This window comes from Crassostrea angulata, chromosome 5 (assembly GCF_025612915.1).
Source record: "Crassostrea angulata isolate pt1a10 chromosome 5, ASM2561291v2, whole genome shotgun sequence".
NCBI classification, from domain to species: Eukaryota; Metazoa; Mollusca; class Bivalvia; order Ostreida; family Ostreidae; genus Magallana; species Magallana angulata.
Genome location: NC_069115.1, coordinates 14,777,888 through 14,800,074, shown reverse-complemented (window position 1 = coordinate 14,800,074; position 22,187 = coordinate 14,777,888). Strand labels below are relative to the sequence as shown.

Genomic DNA, 22,187 nt, shown 5'->3' with positions numbered 1-22,187 from the left:
AAACTGCAAAATTTGTTATTATATTATTAATACCTTAGAAGCAAGTTCTTTCGATTTTATAGGATTGCTCTGTTTAATTTCTCTATGGAAGATCCTTTGTTAAATATGTGTGACTTTTTAAAAATTCGCAATCAGCTTTCTGATGTATTGTAAAATATTTTACATGTCATCCTCAATTTTGAAATTTTTCTTAAACCTCGAATCCTTAGACAAGGGCTTTAAATATTAGTAGTCATTGAGCGTTTTTTGTGTCTTATTTTTCTAATTTAAAAAAAAAAATCTTATATCCTATAAGGTTTAAAATAAAGAGACAACTTGAAATCAATCATTAGCCTAATGCAGGGGATAGTTTTTTCTGATTTTATACCATTTATAACATTTTAGATTTTTCTATTTTTTTTTAATTCTAATTTCAAGGGAATTTAAGCATGAATCGTTTTAGATATTGTAAGATATTCAAACATGTCATAGTCATGAACAAAAACCAATGAGCAGACCGAAAAACGTTCTGATACTACACACCAGGCTACTGCTTAATACTATATAAAAGCTCTCGAACGATGGGGGGTCCGTAAGCTAATGGTATTTCAATACATTCATTTTTCGACTTGGAGTTCACCATAATAATAAATGGTGGGTTCAAATTAAATTTTGTACTCACAAAATAAGGATTTAGGGTTTTGAATTTTCTAACAGGATTCCCTTTCTACAAGTTTATTATACGCATGTACATGATTTTTTTTATCCAGGCCTATATGTGTCACTTGTCGGATACTAAACTTTTTTATGGTCAATTTAATGTATATGCATTCATAATATTCTATTTATTTGATCTTTATTTGAACCTGTACACATGGAAATAATTTTTAAATAAGGGTGGCTGGGTTAATAACTTTTTGGGAGTTGATTTTTAATCAACTATCCTATACAGTCACTCGGACAAACCGAAAGTGAAACAGTGTTTGGACCTCAGCACAAATCATTGCTCCTGACAAGACTTAGTTCTTGAAAATAATTGATGAATTCGATGTAAAGTATGCTAAAGCATTGTTTTTCAAGGAAACTTATTTACAAACACCTTAAAAATAGTCAGATTTTAAATGGTATGAACAATTTAAATATTTTTTGTAGTCGTATGTATTCCTACGCCAGAGTTCAATATAGTCTCGTTCAACTCGACGCTCGGCTGTCTCCGTAAACCCTTGTCGGAGATTTACGGTGTCAGCCGAGCGTTTGGTTGAACGAGACTAGAGTTCAATATTGCTTGGATCCATACAGTTTTCGAGAAATATTTCTACCACTGATACATAGTTTGATTGAATTAATTTTATCTTTAAATATTATTTAACATGATTCATAAGGAGGTTTCTCGACATTCTAGTCGAAAAAGTTAAAAAATTCATGCATATTATAAAAATATGCGTAATTCAAATTAGAAACTACGTATACATGTACTTGTCATGCAAAATAACATATCATTGATTTAAAAAGGAATAAACATCGACAAAATCAACTCCCGCCAGTTATTCAGTACTTTGATTAAGATTGTGATTGCACTCCGGAACTGCAATTAATATTTTACGTGGGACCAAAATCGTTATGGACGGAACGAAAATCATGCTATACAAAGCGTATTTAATCTATCAAAGAAATGTCAAGACTGATTAATCACGCCTTAGAATGCCCCCCCCCCCCTCCTCTCTCTATCTCTCGCGAGAAAATTCATGCATCCGCACTCTGAAATTCTATTATAGAAACAATTCATTATTGTCAGTATTTTATAAAAACAGGTATGCAGATAATTTAAGTACAGTCATTGAATTTGTAAAGTTAAAATTCACTTTTTCATGAAGCAATGAGAGATACCGTCTACCTTTGTATACGGGGATGAAAGAAATGCGCTTTAAATCACTGGGTTGCGAACGTGTCGTGGAGCGAATTAACATGTTCATGTACATCGGGTTCGAGAGTACGCTAATAGCTAAAACACCTCGTGCAAATCGACACTTCACTTGCTCACATGTTTGGTAGTCTGAGATAGTCATAGAATATTCTACAAGAGTTACGAAGGTTGACAACGCTGGTTCAGAAGAATTTGTGAAGACGGTGCTTTGAATTAGCTGTATCATTTGTTGTATCAAGAAGAGACCTACATATAAAACATGTAAGTAAAAACAAATTCATGAACAAATGTGTTGGTACCATGTGGACTCATTAGTACTATTAAGTTAGTTTACTTAACTGACTGAACACATCGGAGTCTCTTTATTAAGCTACATAGCTCATGGTTCAGTCAGTAAAGTAAGTTTTTTGGCTTTTTTGAGAAAAACTCGAGCTCCTGTGGGCTAGCCTACCTAAACACTAAATTTGTGTTATGAGCAGTAAACAAGTATATAAAGGGAAATTTGGTGACCTCTCCCGATGGCTCGCTTTGCTCATATTTTTACAACTGCAACTACTCAGACCTTTTTCGAAGAGCATGAAGATGGCAACACTTTTATAACAGTATTAATATCACCAGATGTTATAATTTTACACCGTGTCAACTATATCAGTTTACATGTCAGCTAGACAGCCTTGCATATCTATTCTTTATTGTATTATATGTAATTAAGACTGAGTATGGGTACTATGTCATTAAATTTAATGTTAAAAAATGCAAATCTTAAAACTAGTGCTGAAATGAGTGTTCGAATATTCGCAAACGAATAGTAAATTTCTAATATTTGGAATGGAAATTTATTATTCAAATATTCAGTCACATGTTTAACGTCCGTATGCAGCGCTGTAAACTATACAGCATCGTATTATTTCGTTACGATTGAAAAGAGAAGCTTGGTTTTGGAACATTTTACTATACAATGCCATTTGCAAACTCTGTCTAGTTGGTACAAGAAGTATTATATAGAAAGCTGCAACCAATCATCTAAAAGGAAAACACCAATCGGTCTCATGATATTTGTTATTTTATCATAAATTCAAAATTCTGATCTATGACTGCCATACTTGTTTACATTGAATTTAAAGCACGGTTTACATCGGACGGAGACAAGCATTTCGGATATTAATATGAATATTGTATTTATAGCAGAAAGATTTAAATAATTTGTTAAATATGTTTGAGCGAGTGCATGTTGGTTACAGAATGATAATATCGAAGGTAAATCAAAAGATTTTTTAAAGATTGTTCTTGGTTTTATCAAATACTATAATCATACATGGCATGGCAGGAAGTGATTGATTACGTATCGGACTCAGGTGTCAGTACTGCTGTATTATATTTAAGAAGTAATAAATCTTTTGATTGTAGTTAATTGAGATGTATTTTAATATCATTTTCATAAAAATAAAATGTGCCCCTTATTCATTGGATACTTATATGTTTAGTTTAGATGACATGTTAATGCAGTCTACACATGCAATATTACATAGTCAAATAAGCTGTCAAACGTAAATACTACTTTGTAGATGACATCTACTAATATTCGAATACGATTAGAATAGCATTCACAAATATTTGAATATTTATTTATGGTATTCGTTTCAGCTCTACTTAAAACTTGGAATGCATTTTTTAGCATTGTTAAAAAATCACACTTTTCGCTCGGAACTTAATAATGAAAATTAAAATGCCCTTCTGTCTTGTAAATTTAACCAGTCTGTTGATTGCTTTAAGTACATACCAACATCGGAAGTATTAAACAATTCAAAATCAGCAACTGTTAGTTACAATGCTTCTTTGCAATAAAATATAACACACATATTTTAACACACATTTTTGTTGTATACATCATTGAAATATGTCGTGAATGTTGTTACGCGCTATGACCAGATTTTTTACTTTCCAAATCTGGTCATGACCAGATTTTTACATGTTGGAGGTTGGCAAGTATGATAAGGGAACGCTCAGTATAATGTATGTTATGTGTGTTTGTTGAGTCGAGTGCAGATTTTTAAAACAAAGACAGTAAATTTAGGGGGGGGGGGGTAAAAAAGGAAACGAAATATGTAAATTTCAAACCTACATTGCTGGATCCAAAGCATCTTCATTTTACCAACCTGAACTAAAGGTTGCATGCTCAGTCTTAGGGCTGTCACTGGTCACCATTATTACCCAAAAACCCTGGAACAATTTGGTTTCGGTTCCGATTTTTGAAATATTATCCGTTTTCTATGAAAAATGGCATCTAAATTGAAAGGTTCATCAGTATGGACCTGTTGTTTGTTATGAACATTGACTTGTATACAACTGGCCATGTTCACCGATGCGTGTGCACTCATTAAATAAAGTATCAGGCAATTTACCTGTGTATAAAGGAAAAACACGACTTCACTAAACAAAGATGGCAGCTCAAGATGAACATGTTTTCAATATTTGTTTATAGAAATATTTAGGGTAAGAACTATCTGGATTTATAAGTAGTGAGATTGAATAAGGAAAGCCAGAAGTCAAATTCATGCAAAATAATGTGGGAAAATCTGCGTGGTTACAGAAAACAGAACACACGGCCGTGTGCATTACATGTATGTACATGTACTTGCAACTCGAAAATACACGAACATACATGTATCATTAGACTTTTTTTATACTTGTTTCAAATCTTAAATATACTTATTTTGTTAACATTATATTAGATTTATCAAATCACTTGTAACCATTTATTATAATAAGCATTAAGTTTTATAAATCGGTGATGATTATATTCTATAAATTAAAATAGTTTTTTTTTTATTTAACTTATATTATCTAATGTAATTCAATTTGCTAGTCATGAAACTAGTTATTATGTTGAAGTTTGTTCTTAAAGAATGAAGTAATAGAGGATTGAAATAAACTTTTGAAGTGGCAAAAAAAATGAAAATTTTATTTGAAATTAGACCTGACCTGAAAAACCTGAAACCGAACCAAAAATTTTACGACCCGACCCGAACCAACAATTTTGGAACCGTGACAGCCCTACTCAGTCTACGTTATGATGTTTCATTTTTATACCCCATGTAATGCAGTTGCAAGGCTTACGGGTGGCACAGGACAGTTTTTTTGATACAATTCATTGTAGCCAGGGGATTTGTGTCTTTGGAACTCTGTAACTAGAATTTCCTTAGTTCCAATTCAGCACAAATACCTTTAATTCACTTGTTATAGGGCCAGTCATCAATCTCTGAAAAAGACTACTATTCAAAACCTGTAAATTTTTCTACAAATTTTATTTTAATAGATTTTAACCCTTTCATATTTTGCTAATTTTTCATGATTTTTCAGCTTTTTAGACCTCCCCCAGGTATAAATTCCCTGTAAAGGGTTGACCTTCCGTACCATGTGCATGTTGCACCATCACATGTCAGAAACATATCGGACGGTGTATAGTTTACAATGTCCCATCCACCTACTTTTCGTGTTATTTTACCTCCCATCTGTTACTTGCAATTTCACTGTGAAAAGTCAACACAACAGTCATAGCTGCGGTTTTGCATTTTACTTCTGATTCTCATGTACCTTACATATGGGGCCTACAGTACAGGCAACGCGGATCCCGTGTTTCCCGCGCCCCGTCACGGTATAAACACATCGAGGTGATCGGCCAGGTGAGACAGGTATACCGCGTTCCCATCACGGTAAACTCTTCATCTACCTGTCCCCGCCACCGTAAAATTATCGATGGAAAAGTATCGTATACAAGCGGGAGTTATCTCCCCGAATTACAAATACATTGCATGTTTCTTTATATTTAATGACGATATTTAACCAGATTTTGACAGAGATTATAATCGAAGTCTTTTTTACTATTTTTTTTATTTCATAGCTATTAAATAAATTATAAAAGTATTTAATTTAATAATTGTGCAGCAATTGCAAATAAAATAAACATATTTTAAAAAGGTCGTTAAATTAAAAATTATCATGAAATGATTTTAATTGCCAATAAAATTATAAATGTGTACGCAGTGCGATTGTGTTTTCTTAACAATTAATTGGTCCGCCTACATTTGTGTTGTTTGTTGCTGAAGTCCATGTGTGTCAACTAATGATGAGTAAGTGATTAAAAATTAGGGCTTCCTATAAAATTACCAACCCGGTATTTTTAGCACATTCGGTTCATTTCTTACAAGGTCTTCTACGTGTAAAGAACATTTTTTGTGAATTCAAGTTTAAGTGAATTTGTGTTGCGTTACTTTAGGTACATGTATGGCTCATCTTTGTCAATTGCGCGAGGATTCCCACTTTCTAGTGCATTACGTTTGCGACGACAATCTTTAAGTGCGAAGCCGTGTGTTCTTCAAGACTCAGTCTGACTTGAATGTTCAGTGTGGAAATGAGTGTGACGTTCAGTGGGCCTGAGGAAGTCGATCGAGCTGTGGTCTTGCATGCTGGATGTGAGCAGGACATGAGGGCCAAGCTGCGAGAGATGGAAGATACCGTGTGTCTACCAGCCTTTCCTTTCTCATCAACTTCTTTGCCACCTACGAATACACCCCATTGTAATGCGAAAAATCAAATTAACGTGTATCTCTCTGAACTAAATTATAACAAATAGAGAGTAAGGAGTCTTAGAGATACCCAGGGTTGCATAAAATTATGTAATCGAAAGATATTGTGGGTATCCAATGTCTTGGTGTCATGATGGTGTACCAGCTACCCGCCGTGATGGAGGTTAGCGTTCGCTCGCGACCGAGCCCTCTCTCTCTCTCTCTTTCTCTCTCTCAGCAGAATAACTAGATAATTTTTTTTGAGAACGAAATGTTGTTAAACCGTTCTTATGTTCTTACACATTTGAAAGAAATTAAGAACATGTTTTGAAAGTTTTGCTGTTGATATTTCATGCCGATAAAAAAACATTAAAACATTTCAGTATATTGAAAGCTACTACAAATATGTAAACCCGAAACCTTACCTCCCCCCACCGCTTTATGACTGTCGAAGTTAACTTTAGTCCCAATAGGTGTGAAACCGTCGCATTGACAGGAATTCACTCTACGCTTGAACGCACAGAATACACAGGAATGAGGCAGGTAGATAATCTGTGTAACGATTGACCAAGTAGAATTCTACATGCATATGAAACAATTTTACTAATAGTTATATCAAATAATTGATTCATTTTACTGCGTTCTTTAACCGCTAAACGTGTTGAAGATGTTCCTTCCCGCAAAAAAACCTCCATTATAAACTAAACGAGAGATAGAGAAAAAACACAACGAATTAAACTTTCCAAACACAGTATATCATGCATCATGAACATTGCAAAAAAAAACTTCACTGTTAAACATACTTCTTATTTTCTTTATTAAAAATAAAACTAATAGAACGGAACTTTATCATGAAGGAAACACATGGTAGAGCTAGCGGGCTGATTTGATTCACAGGTGCAGCACGTGGACTCAAATCTGAAATTGCATGATGGATTCAATCACAGTGTACCATATTCCTTTATGAATACTAATTTTATGAATATTTAGTATTGGATATTAGTATATTTCACATAAGTGTACGTTAAATTACGCCTAAACGCCCCCCTCTCTCTCTCTCTCTCTCTCTCTCTCTCTCTCTCTCCTGTAAGGTGTTGTGCGATTAGACGAAGCCGTACGTGATATAGACTTTTTCTTTTGTCGTGAAAAGGTGTGAAAACCCTCAAGGGCATGTCGTTTTCTCCCCTGAGTTTGTTAATCACTACATGTATACACAGAAAATGATCGTAACTTAAACTTTTTAATATGTTTACACAGGAAACGCATACTGATAACACGTTATGATTCCATGTGCTTTAACGCAGCACCAACTTTATATATGAATGATAATTTTATTATTGAATGGAAAAATAGATTTGTTAGTTGATTCCCGACATTTGTTCATTTTTCAATTTAAAACATACACATGTATTGACAGTTTACGGCACTATGCGTGTCAACTTATAAAATGAGAAGATGAAATTGCTCTGCATTGATACGAGTTCATCTAATGAAAATATTTAATTTTAAGATTGTTATAAAAACAGGATTATTAACTAATAGAAATAATAACTGAAATAAGCACGTCAAATACAAAGATATGTGTTCTTATTTACACATCACAAAATTTAACAGCGTAATATAATCATGTTATGTTGTAATTCGAATGTAGTTTCCGATTTCATGAAATTCTATTTCATAAATATAATTTATTAATTTTATAATAATATGGACCACAATTTATTTACAATGCAGCTGTTATGCTTAAATCTAAAGTCGCATATTTGACGTGGATTTACGTGACCAGCATTGCCTGTAATGTACAGTACAGGTAAAGTAACAACAACAAGCAGCAGCAGGAATAACGGTAAATCCCACTGTCATGGTGTCATCACGGTCGCTATCCATACCGCGATCAAAAACCGCGATGGTGTATCGCGGGAACGATAAAAATACCGTGACGGTAACGCAGGCCAATACGGGATCCGCGTTGCCTGTACTTTACATATTTCATGTCAATTTCAACAAGAGACATCCCTCTAACTAATGATAATCATTAAAAATAATTTCATGAATTTTAGCAACACTCATAAGCCTTCAAGTACAGCAACTCTCAATTTTACAAAAATATTTACGGGTACTTTATCCGAAACTGTCCCTTGCTATCTTTAACTCACACTAACATTCTCTGAAAACTCATTTTGTCTTAGAATTAAAAAGCTTATGCTATTCTGAGAAAAAGTATACCACATTTTGCCAATTCCAGTGAGGTTTAAGAAAAATATGGTCATTTAAATGAACCCACTATTTACACTTTCCTCTATCTAACACAGATTCATAGGGCTCTCCATAAGTAAAGCATCTTCACCTAATCTTTTAGAGGTCAATTGTTGTTCAACCTCCTTAAATAAGAAACCTTATTCAATGCTACATACATCAACATGATATTATCATGATAAAAGCATCACATCACTTAGAAATACACTTACATGTATACCCTCTCCTATCTTTTGATTTTCATAAGAAGCATTAGTTTAAACACATTTACCTAATATTATGAAACTTGTGGCAATTTCCTTGAGTCATTGCTCACACATATTTGAAAACAACCATAACTGATATTAAAAATTGATCTTTTTTGATAAATGGATAATTTGTACATGTAGCATTTTTATTAACCAAAAGACATGCCGCCCTACATGTGATTTCTTGTTTTCATGAAAAAAGTAAGCTTATAATCATATTTAGTGAATATCTTGCTCAAATTGAACAAAAATGTATGTCTGTATTATGAGTAATGAGATTGAATTGAAAGTTCTAATGCCAGCTGGGAACTTTTTAAGTTATATTTATAGGTCAAGGTCAAAAGCAAAATTATATGAAATGCTTTTTATCCTATTGTCCATTATTTAAGTGGGGCCCTTTGAGATGGTCACCATCTTAATGTTGTCCTGTTGATATTTAATTTAATGTGTCATGTAATGGGAAGTGTGTGTGAGATTGCTGAATGCTAGAAATTATAAAGATTGGGAGTAACGAAGGTGTCAATTAGCACCCAAGTCCCGGAATCAGTGTTAATAAAATCTGAGAAAACCCAGCAAATTGCGAGTTTTCACAAAAATGAAAGATTGAGTTTGTGTATGTATTGAATGATATTATATAGGTTTTCACTATTTCTAAGCTTACTGAAAGATTTAATGTGATTTTTTTTCTTGTTAGTGTAAAGTAATTAAAGACACCACATGTAGCTATAATTTATTTATAGGATATTTATTTACCCACAATTCATTAAGTCTCCCAAACGAAGATCCCGTTCCTCAAAGATGGCTGAACAGAATTGTACAAAACTCGAGGATACGATAGGTGTGCACCCTGGTTTGATTTTTCTCATTTAGGGTTGGCCAACCACTTTTCTGGGGGTCAAAAGGGTGTGGGTTCTAACATTAAACCTTATGGGAAAAATCATAAACTCTATTGTAAATGGTTATAACTTAAAAAGGGACAAAGATAATTATATAGGGTTTTCAGAATCATATATTGACCGTTACAGGCAATATATAGGGTTTCTTAGATCTGACCCCTGGGGTCATTCCCATCCCCAGGAATTGGAAATGACCATCTATCTCAGAAACTGTTAGAATCCTGACCCCTAAACCATATATATTCTTGTTTCATGTGTTAAGGGGCATCAAATGGTATGTAGGTCATGGGCCCATGCATACGTCCTGATCCCCCTCAAACAGGAAGTGCCCAAATAACTTGAAAACGATTAAGATCCCCACCCCTAAACCATATATATCCTTGTTCCTCGTGTCAAGGGGCATCAAATGGTATGTAGGTCATGGGCCCTGAGGGTGGTCCTGACCCCCCTCAAACAGGAAGTGCCCGAATATCTTGGAAACGGTTAAGATCCCCACCCCTAAACCATATGTATCCTTGTTCCTTGTGATTAGGGGCATCAAATGGTATGTAGGTCTTGGGCACCGGGGTGGTCCTGACCCCCCTCAAACAGGAAGTACACAAATAACTTGAAAACGGTTAAGATCCCCACCCCTTAACCATTTATATTCTTGTTCCTTGTGTTTAGGGGCATCAAATGGTATGTAGGTCATGGACACTGGGGTGGTCCTGACCCCCCTCAAACAGGAAGTGCACAAATAACTTGAAATCGATTAAGATCCCCACCCCTAAACCATATGTATCCTTGTTCCTCGTGTCAAGGGGCATCAAATGGTATGTAGGTCATGGGCCCTGAGGGTGGTCCTGACCCCCCTCAAACAGGAAGTGCCCGAATATCTTGGAAATGGTTAATATCCCCACCCCTAAACCATATGTATCCTTGTTCCTTGTGATTAGGGGCATCAAATGGTATGTAGGTCTTAGGCACCGGGGTGGTCCTGACCCCCCTCAAACAGGAAGTACACAAATAACTTGAAAACGGTTAAGATCCCCACCCCTTAACCATATATATTCTTGTTCCTTGTGTTTAGGGGCATCAAATGGTATGTAGGTCATGGACACTGGGGTGGTCCTGACCCCCCCCCCCCCCCCCCCAAACAGGAAGTGCACAAATAACTTGAAAACGATTAAGATCCCCACCCCTAAACCATATGTATCCTTGTTCCTCGTGTCAAGGGGCATCAAATGGTATGTAGGTCATGGGCCCTGAGGGTGGTCCTGACCCCCCTCAAACAGGAAGTGCCTGAATATCTTGGAAACGGTTAAGATCCCCACCCCTAAATCATATGTATCCTTGTTCCTTGTGTTTAGGGGCATCAAATGGTATGTAGGTCATTGGCCCTGAGGGTAGTCCTGACCCCCCTCAAACAGGAAGTGCCCGAATATATTGGAAACGGTTAAGATCCCCACCCCTAAACCACATGTATCCTTGTTCCTTGTGTTTAGGGGCTTCAAATGGTATGTAGTTCATGGGCACCGGGGTGGTCCTGACCCCCCTCAAACAGGAAGTGCACAAATAACTTGAAAACAGTTAGGATCCCCACCCCTAATCCATATGTATCCTTGTTCCTTGTGTAGGGGCATCAAATGGTATGTAGGTCATGGGCCCTGAGGGTGGTCCTGACTCCCCTACCCCCCCTCAAACTGGAAGTTCCCGAATATCTTGGAAATGGTTAAGATCCCCACCCCAAAACCATATGTATCCTTGTTCCTTGTGTCAAGGGGCATCACGTGGTATGTAGGTCATGGGCCCTGAGGTAGGTCCTGACCCCCCTCAAACAGGAAGTGCCATATATATTCTTGTTCCTTGGGTCATGTTGGTTCACCTGGTATTTAGTAAAGGACCCCTGGGAAACATCATGAAACTTCAGAAATAAAAATAATCAGGTTCTAAATCTTTTTGTCTGTAAAGTTTGACCCATGTGGGTCATCCCTACCCCCAATGATGGCCTCATTCATTTGGGAGACTTGATAATCGCCCCGATTATAATTACATCTCGTTGTACATGTATTGATATCTAATGTTTTATTACCATGCTTTATTAGGAAAGTGACTTCTCTAGATAGTAAACTTGTATATGATTTTAGCTTAGTGCCCTCGCAGCAAAATGGTATGAATCCATATTGGAAGCCAATAAGACAAATTTAGACTTGTCTGAAAATCTTTCAAAATGATAAAATTGTTTGCTAATAATTGTATTATTATAAAACAGATCTACTTAGCATATTCAAGGCATATTTTTGGTAATTTCTATGTAAATTTAAAGAAATTTGAATTTTCTAGATCTGCACATGTTTATTTTTCTGTATTATGTGTGCACATCAATGGATGTTCATCATTAAATCATTAAACTGTCATTGTTAGGCCACCCAAAATTATTTCTATGCTTGTGTCACTTCAAAATACCAAATCTAAGAGGGAGGGCGATAAAATTAAAACAAACAAAATTTTCAAACAAATGATTTCCATTCATTTACAGAATTTAATTCTTTTAAAACTTCTGGTACCTCTACATTTTCTAATTTATTCATATAACATTCACTTGGCATAGTTCCAGATTGGAGTTTTCAATGACAAGTATAGCAGACCCACAATTTACATCTAGAAGAGCACACATGTGTTTCAGTCCCTGGACAGCTTTCTATATTTTTTTATTTTAACGTCAAGAATGGTTAATATGGATGTTTTTAATGCTCTATCAAAATTTGAAAGTCAAATATGGAGTTACAAGCGAGTTACAGAGGTTAAAATACTTTGTTTTGTAAACAAAGCTCAAGTCTTGTTATTGTTTACATATGTCTTGAATTGGTAAAAGTTTCAATCTAATGTTGCATTTTGTTGTTGATAAACTTATTTATGAACACATTGTTTCCACCAGTTATTTTGTCAAAGAAATGGTAATTTCTTTACATTATTTGTAAACAAATATAAGACTCGAGCTTTGTTTACATAACGACTTCTTTCCTTTGTATCTCGCTTGTAACACGACTAATAACATTCAAATTTTGGTCAATCATTCAAAATACACAATTGAATTATTTAATACATAAAAATCAAAAATAAAATTGTCATCTGAAATCGTGTCCAGGTCCCTTTAAACCTACGCGAGCAGGTTACGTTAAACATAGAATTAACTTTGAACAGCCTTGCATATATAGCAACTAATAGACATGAAAATGAAGATACCTTTACCATCTTTTTATTACCATCTGTTACATAGTAATTGGTGTCTATGAAAATACTCTACATGCTATATTGGCTGCCACTCAACTTAAACATTTAATAAACATGAGTTAATTGCAATATTTCAGTTAATAATACTTGAACTTCTCGTGTTGTTCAGCATCTGGGTCTTTTGTTCGCACTTGTCATATATTATGGATTTCCCATTGGTTTTTTTTTAATTAAGGGCAGAGTATTACGTTATCAGACGTACTACTGATATTACGAATTTCATGAAATTTTGACAGTCAAACAGATCATATAACCAAATGATTCTATCAATGTTATCAAATTTGACCATCTTGTTTTCACATTAACATCAGGTCAAGGTGACTACCTTTTTTCTCAACTTAAAGGATGAAAAAAAATAAATGTAATTATCCGCAGTTATGTAAACATCTGTTTAAGATATGAAATTCATATTCTTCAGTGAAATGATAGAATACCACAATGTCTAACAGCTTAAACTACTAAAATTATAATAAATATATTAACTAAAATTGATATTGTTTAGCCTGCATTTCCTTTAACATTCTTAAATTTTGAGGATATTTTGATTATTTTTTTTTGTTTCCAATATTAAAATATTTCTGTTTTTTTCATTTTATGAAGGACGTAAATAAATATCTGAATTGACAGAAAAGTTAATATATTGACTATTCTAAAATAATAAGAGATAAAATCTGATTTTAATGATTTTTTCACACAAATATTTTTATAGAATGAGTGCTTAAAAAGCTAATATAAATTTATTTTGATAGGCAAGTTATATTTAAAAAAAACATATTCTGAAACCCATGTATCTTATTAGTTCATATTATAAAAAAATCCAAAATTAATGTTATTTTTTTACTTTTGAATCTAAAGCAACTCTGAATTGAAAAAACATGGATATTTTCTTACGCCAATGTTCCATCAAAAATATAGTTTTTGTTAGATTCCAAACTTTGATTACTATTTCAATGCCAAGTTGTATGATAGTAAAAAAGAATGATAAATATACAATATTTTAATTTCCTTTTATATTGATTTAATGAACGTTTAATCAAATTTACTTTTGACAAATTGAAAGCTAGAAAAGACTCATTCATTAAGATATTTGGTGTAAAAAGTGCTACGCGATGTGATTTTAATGCATTTAAAATTTTGATCTCATGTTGCATTTAAGCATTTATTAGTAGGTAAAGTAAAGGCCAATGGGATATTGGCGCATCCCTAGGGTGGGTCCATATGGCTTTGCAATTATGAAACCTAAAGGGGTGATTTGAAGTCTTGAATCACAGAAGTCACAGTTCATTAGACATCTTATATAATATCTGTAAACTGTTCTGGTCTGCAATTTGGTTTCTAATAGCCTATCGAATGTTTACTAAAATACTTTACGAATTTTCTCCTATGTCATCAATTTTATTTTAATCGCAAGCATTTGAAGAAATTCTAATTTAATTATTAAGTTAAATGTGATTAATTGAATACAATATTTTGTAACAGCCCTGTTATCCGTTCTTTATTTCAAACCATGATTTTTCATTGAACATTATCATTGAATATTTTTGTATGTTGAGCCACCTTAAAACTTTGACATTTTTGTGGTTTAAACATTTAATTATGAGTGTTAAAGGTAATGCAATTTTTCGCTATTTGTTTAATATAGTAAGACTATTCTTGTTAAGCTTAATTTTGCTTTGATTTATTTTGTAGAATGAGGTCGAAACGAGTGTCTGCTGCCCAAAGAGCAGCCAGGGAAAAAGAAAAGAGAAAGACAGCAAAGTCTGCAGCAAACACTGAACACTCACAGAGTTTGGTGGGGAACTCTTTTAAAAACCCAGAAACAGTATGTTCCTTTACAGGAACATTGGCCAAAACTAACAAAGTTAGTGGCCAGAGGCTTGTCAAGGCCTCTATAAAAAACCTTGACACACAAACAAGAACTGAAACAAAAATGAACAAAACTGAAACTACTATACTGAACAAAACTGAAACTACTATACTGAACAATACAAAAACTACTGAACTGAACAAAACTGAAACTACTGAACTGAACAAAACTGAAACTACTGAACTGTACAAAACTGAAACTACTGAACTGAACAATACTGAAACTGCTGCACTGAACAAAACTGAAACTACTGAACTGAACAATACTGAAACTACTGAACTGAACAAAACTGAAACTATTGAACTGAACAATACTGAAACTGCTGAACTGAACAATACTGAAACTACTGAGCTGAACTTTGCTGAAACTACTAAACTGAACAATGGAACTTCTGAACTGATCAAACAAACAAAAACAAAAGAAGTGAAAATTAAACAAGAAACTGAAACGAAACAGAATAAACAAACAAGAGAACTGAAAACTGAAACAAAACTGAACAAGCAAACAAAAAAACTGAAAACTAAACAAAAAACTGAAACAAAACTAAACAAACAAACGAGAGAACTGAAAACTGAACAAGAAACTGAAAGAAAACTGAACAAACGAACAAGAGAACTGAAAACTAATCAGGTAACTGAAACACGTATACTGAACAAAGAAACAAGAGAACAGAAAATTAAACAAGAAACTGATTCAAAACTTTATAAAAAAACAAAAACTGAACAAGAAACAACTACATGTCAACGGAAAACGAAATGTCACACGGAATCAAATAGTCATTTGAGTCTATGCCAAGCTGAAGAGAATGTCAAAAACAGAAAAAGAAGTCATGTGAATGAAGTGAATATTGAAAAAAATATCAAAAGTGAAATCTTGATTGATAAAGAAAATAATACGAATAAAAATGTCAAGAATTCAAGCAAACGTAAAATGACTTTTGATTCACTCATTTGTGACAAAGAAAAGAATGAAGAGATTAGTAACAGACTTAAGAAAAGATGTACTTCATTTCCAACTGATATACAAAACCAAATTGATCGCAAGCTTCAGCAATTATCAGAACCAAACTATGGAAAACGGGAAGTTAGATTGATTGATGTTTTGAAAGAAAAACCGAGAACCAAAATCCCAGCAGTCATGAAGAAACTGAGGAAAGATAATGTGGAACTGTCTGTTATTGAAAGTGAAAAAACTGAATTTACTTTCTGTCCACTATCAGAAGTCACAAAAGAACGGTTGCGAAAAAGAACAAACTCCAGTGTTGTTTCAAATGAATCGGAAGAATCCACAGATATTGAACAAATGCTCACGGTCCCTGTTAAAACCAGATCTATTGTAGGGGACGGAAATTGTTTCTTTAGAGCACTGTCATTTGCAATCTTTGGCGATGAATGCCATCATTTTAAAATACGAAGCATTATAGTGAATCATCTTTTAAAAAATGAGCAAACATTTTTGAGCTTTTTAAGATCAGGATACCAGTCTGTCTGCAATTATGTTATGAAAAAGGGTATGCTAAAAAATGGTGTATGGGCCACCGAAGTTGAAATTATTGCTGCAGCTCATCTGCTACAAACGGATATTTTTGTGTTTGACAATAGCGGTAAATCATGGGCAAGGTTTTCCGGAAAACAAGCAAACAGCAGATTAAGTGTAGAACCTGAGGCAATTTATCTGAAACATTGTTACCGAGCACATTACGAAGTTGTTCTATCTGTGGACGACCAAGAGGAAAACATACCAAAGAGGTCTGCAAGCACAGTCACAAACAATGTTCTTTCGAAAAGAGCATTTCACAATGTTGAGGATGAATCAATAAGCAAGACATTAGAAAGTGAACACACATTTTCTTACGACACCACTTTGGAAGAAATTTCTCAATGTAGCACTGGTGATGAAAACCGTCAATTGGAGAGGAAAATACTGCATGGCAACTGTCATCAAGGACATCCTAGGTTCGGTGCATCCGCCGGAAAACAATGTGTTTTGAACAGTCTTGCTTCTTTGATGTATAGCAAGGTAAAGCACACACAAGACTGGAATGTTACTGACATGAATGTTGTATTGAATACTGGAAATGATCTGTATAAGTTTCTGGCAGGTAGCTCTACCATGCACAATGATTATGTAATGATTTCAGAAATTCCTAGACAAATTGAATGTTTCAATAAAGAATTTACATTCGAATTTGCTGATTCATTGTTTGGTTTGATATATCCTGGAAATTTCCTGCATGATTCTGGTTTGCAAAGCTATACTGTACACGAAGCATTGAATATTGCTCTTGTAAACTCCGATGGTGCTTTTGTCACATTCAAAGGTAATACCTACATTATCCTTAAGGGCAGAAATTCCTTCTATGTTTTTGATCCTCACTCCAGAGATATGTATGGTAAAGTGTCGGGATGTGGAACTTGTATACTTCTTGAATATCATACAATTGAAGAGCTTAATACACATTGTATAGCGCTGGCAAATTCTATGAATGCCAATGGTTTTGAGCAGTTCGAGGTCACTGGGGTAAAAATTACAAGTTCATATGAATGTCAAATGATCCCTCCTATCTCAAAAACCAGTGATCAGTTTGAGATCAATAAGGTAGAACAAACTAATTCAGAAAACGATCATAAGCTGTCTACCTTTGAAAACTCAGATGTTCTAGATTCTAAACAGAGCTATCCACTTGCCCAATATGAAATGTCTGACTCGTTGAAATTGAGAAGAAAAAGAAAAAGTACTGAAACCTTGAATATATACAGAAAGAAAAGAGTAAAAGAAAATTGTAATGCTTTTGAGTGTATTAATCAAATAAATAAACGAAAAAGTCAACAAAAAGTCTATGCATCAAATAGATACATCTTAGATGAAACATACAAGCAGGAAAAGATAAATGCATTAAAGCAGAAATACAAATCAAGTGAACAGCTAAGGGAGAGTTTAAAATTGTATTCAAAAATCAAATATAGAGAGGATCAGCATCACAGGGACAAAGTTAAAGAAGTATCAAAAACAAAGTACAGTACAGATTCTATCCACCAAGCCAAACTAAAAGATGCATCAATCATAAAGTACAAAACAAACGACGAACATAGAACAAAGGTCCGAGAAGCTTCAGTGAAAAAGTACAAGACGGATAAGATTCATAGGGACAATGTACAGCAAGCATCGATACATAAGTACAAAACTGATGATAATCATAAAGCAAAAGTACAGCTGGCATCAATACAAAAGTACAAAACTGATGAAAACCATAAAGACAAGGTAAAAAGAGCTTCTTATGCACAGTATAAAACAAGCGAAGTTCACAGACAAAAAATAAAAAATTCTGTGTATGCCAAACGGACAAAAAATCACGAAAATCGGAAGAACTGGACTTTCGTGCAAGAACAGTTTCAAAATGAAATGAAGATGTATCCCGATCATGTTTGTTCAGTATGCAACAAACTATTTTTCAGAAAACAAGTCTTGATATGCGATCCTCGAATGTACGACAAGAAAACACCAGACGGAATTGAATTAGGACAAGCATGTGTATCCAGAAACTATCTAGAAAGCTGTCCAGGGACTGAAACACACGTGTGCTCTTCTAGATGTAAATTGTGGGTCTGCTACACTTGCCATAGAAAACTCCAATCTGGAACTATGCCAAGTGAATGTTATATGAATAAATTAGAAAATGTAGAGGTACCAGAAGTTTTAAAAGAATTAAATTCTGTTGAGCGCCACCTTGTCTCGCGAATCATTCCATTCAGGAAAATGATGGCTTTACCTAAAGGAGGTCAGCTTGGTGTTCAAGGACCTGTTGTATGCGTACCAAGCAATGTGTCTGATACTATAGAGTCACTGCCACGACCTGAAAATGATAACCAATTGATTCAAGTTAAGTTGAAAAGAAAACTTTCTTATAAAGGACATTGCGATTTCAAGTTTATTAACACTCAAAAGGTCAGACGAGCAATTGAATATTTGTGCAAAGCAAATAAATATTACAAAGACCTTAAATTTGACGAGACCTGGGAAAATCCCATTGAATTGTCTACTGATAAAGATGAGGATTCTGACGAGGAAGGTGTACACGAAAAAGAAATGTGCGAAACTGTTGATGACGAATTGAATCATGCATTGCCACATGATACTTGTCTGCAGCCAGTTGATTTAGGTCAAGAAGTTCTTGATCAATATTTCGATCAAATATTTTGCTTTGCACCTTGTGAAAGAAATAATCCAGTTAGCATTTTAACAGAAAAAGGAATAGACACAAAGTGCTTTCCATGTCACTTCCCAACGGGTGAAAATGTATTTGACGATGAAAGAGACGTCCGTTTAACATTGTCCAGATATCTTTTAAACAAATTAATGAATGTTGACCCTAGATACGCAAATGATACCGATTTTCTTTTCTCAGTATATTACAGAATTGCAACAAGTAGTATCAAACGTTTCAATAGCATTAAGAAAGACACCAGAGAAAGGTTTTGATGGAAGTAAGTTAACTTTGAAATCATTAAAAAACAAAGAATCTCTGCAGGAAATTTTTAAAACGGACGACGGGTATAAATTTCTAAAACCGATTCGAGGGACTCCCCCATTTTGGCAGACAGCACAAAAGGATCTTTTTGCGATGATCAGGCAACTGGGTATTCCAACATGGTTTTGTTCCTTCTCTGCTGCTGAAATGAGATGGCCGGAAATATTTGAAGCTATCTTAAAACAACAGAATGACTTCAAAAATGTTGAAGACTTGACACTTTCAGAAAAATGGGAACTTCTTAAAAAGAATCCAATAACTGTTTCACGCATGTTTGATTATCGGTTTCGAACCTTTCTCAAGAAAGTGATTTTATCAAATGCAAATCCTATCGGAAAAGTTAAAGATTACTTTTATCGAGTTGAATTTCAGCAAAGAGGATCTCCGCATACACATTGTCTATTTTGGATTGAAGATGCGCCAAAATTGCATACAGATGCTGATTGTGAGGTAACTGACTTTATTGATGCATATGTTACCTGTGAAATTCCTTGTGAAAATGATGAAACATATGAAATTGTTAAAAGCGTTCAAACGCACAGCAAGTCGCATTCGAAGTCATGTAAAAAAGGTTCTAAAGAATGTAGATTCAATTTTCCACGACCACCATCAAACAAAACTTTTGTGTGTCATCCTCGGCAAGAAAACATAAAGACTGTTGACTTGAATATGTCCGAAGAAGAATACGATAAAGTTATTCGACACAATATTGAAGAGACCAACCGAAAAGATGGATCAAAGGAGTTGTTATCAAGGATTTGGAATTTTATCAAGGAGAATGACTCGAAAGAGATGGTTGCTGAAGAATTGTTCCAGACATTAGGTATTACTCAGGAACAGTTTGAAGAAGCAAACAACTCTCTAACAAAGTCAACATGTGTTGTCCTTAAACGGAATCCTAAAGAATCATGGATTAATCAGTATAACGCACAGCTACTCTCCTGCTGGAATGCAAACATGGACATTCAATATATAACTGATGCATATGCATGCGTAGTCTATATAGTGTCTTACATTTCAAAAGCAGAAAGAGAAATGAGTCAAATTTTGGATTGCACCCAAAGAGAAGCAAGAGATGGTAATCATGAAGCAAGAACTGCCATGAAAAAACTTGGAGCCGCATATTTACATCACAGAGAGGTTAGTGCACAAGAAGCTGCTTTCAGAGTTTGCAATTTGCAGTTGAAAGGATGTTCAAGAAAGGTTCAGTTTATACCTATAGGTGAAAATCCGATTCGTATGAGTCTACCTTTAAAAGTTTTGGAAAAGAAATCAGATGCAGATGAAGAAATTTGGATGTCAAGCCTCACTGAGAAGTACATTGCAAGACCCGTCTCTAATGAATTTGATAGTATGTGCTTAGCTGAGTTCTGCTCTGCGTATAGAGTTTTAGCTTCATCGCAGGTATCACAAAATCCAAGAAGCCCCATTCATTTATTGCAGAAAAACTTGGGTTACATTCAGAAAAGAACATTAACTGAAAAAGCTGTCATACGATACCCCCGATTTTCACCAGATAAATCCGCTGAGAAATATTATTTCGGTATTTTGCAATTATTTTGTCCTCACAGATCAATCGAAGAATTTAAATCTAGAAATAGCTACGAGGAATTTTATAACTCTCCAGGTGTTAAAGAAATTGTTGAAAGAAACCGGAGTTCATTTGAAAAGGATATAGATGCCTTAGAAAAGGCTGAAGAAACACTTGAAAATGGTGGTATTCGAGAAAATGCATGGTCACAGATTTGTCCAGAATCAGAAGTTGATCGGCTTGAATGTATAACTGAGAGAGAAGCTCAAGAAACCGACGATAATGAATTAGAACTGCAAGTTCCTGATTTGTTAGAAAAGTCTTCGAAATCGGTTGAAATTTCCCAACCTTTAATTTCAAAAGATGAAGGCACAAAAATTATCCGATCTTTGAATGAAACTCAACAAAGGATTTTCTACAAACTAAAATCATGGTGTGTTGAAACAATAGGTGGAAGACAACCTTCGCAACTACAAGTTTTTATCACAGGGGGTGCTGGAACTGGGAAAAGTCATTTAATTAAAAGCATTTACTATGAGTTATCACGATTATTTGCTCCTTCCCTAGCAAACCCAGACGATATATCAGTATTGTTAACGGCACCAACGGGTGTAGCAGCATTTAATATTGGAGGAGCAACTATTCACAGTACATTTGCTATACCTGGAAACAGCGCTTTGCCATTAGAATATCAACCACTTGGTGATGACAAGTTAAATACGCTTAGAACAAAACTCGGGCAGCTAAAGTTGTTGATAATTGATGAAATCTCGATGGTTGATAAGAAACTGTTGACTTACATACACGGCCGTCTAAGACAAATAAAACAAACTGGAGATTATACACCATTTGGAAATGTGAGCGTTTTAGCCTTTGGTGATTTTTTTCAGTTACCGCCTGTTAAGGGAAAGCCTCTTTTCATACACGATTGCTACTTTGATCTTTGGAATGATTCTTTTAAAGTTGTGACTTTGACCGAGATCATGAGACAAAAAGAAGATAAACAATTTGCCGAGCTTCTTAACAGATGTAGAATAAAGATTAAGAAGGAAAACTTAAGTTCGGAGGACAAAGATTTACTACAGAGCAGAGAAAATGACGAAATTATTAACGCATTGCA

At 34.6% G+C, this 22,187-nt stretch overlaps 1 protein-coding gene across 1 annotated transcript; it reads left to right on the top strand.

Moving 5' to 3' along the window:
* The first annotated feature begins 1,988 nt into the window (after positions 1-1,988).
* Positions 1,989-21,586, top strand: LOC128185124 (uncharacterized). Its single transcript, XM_052854800.1, has 4 exons — positions 1,989-2,164; positions 14,831-17,328; positions 20,759-20,940; positions 21,518-21,586. The coding sequence occupies exons 2-4, from the start codon at positions 14,832-14,834 to the stop codon at positions 21,584-21,586; spliced, it is 2,748 nt and encodes a 915-aa protein (XP_052710760.1). The 5' UTR covers positions 1,989-2,164; position 14,831.
* Positions 21,587-22,187: the final 601 nt, after the last annotated feature.

What these genes read in the sequence shown, in the direction of transcription:
- LOC128185124 (XM_052854800.1), top strand. Translation starts at nt 14,832, where the DNA reads ATGAGGTCGAAACGAGTGTCTGCTGCCCAAAGAGCAGCCAGGGAAAAA. An exon ending in TGCTTTTGTCACATTCAAAG is followed by an intron (nt 17,329 to 20,758) that starts GTAATACCTACA and finishes TTATACCTATAG; the next exon opens with GTGAAAATCCGATTCGTATG. An exon ending in GAGTTTTAGCTTCATCGCAG is followed by an intron (nt 20,941 to 21,517) that starts GTATCACAAAAT and finishes TTGAAACAATAG; the next exon opens with GTGGAAGACAACCTTCGCAA.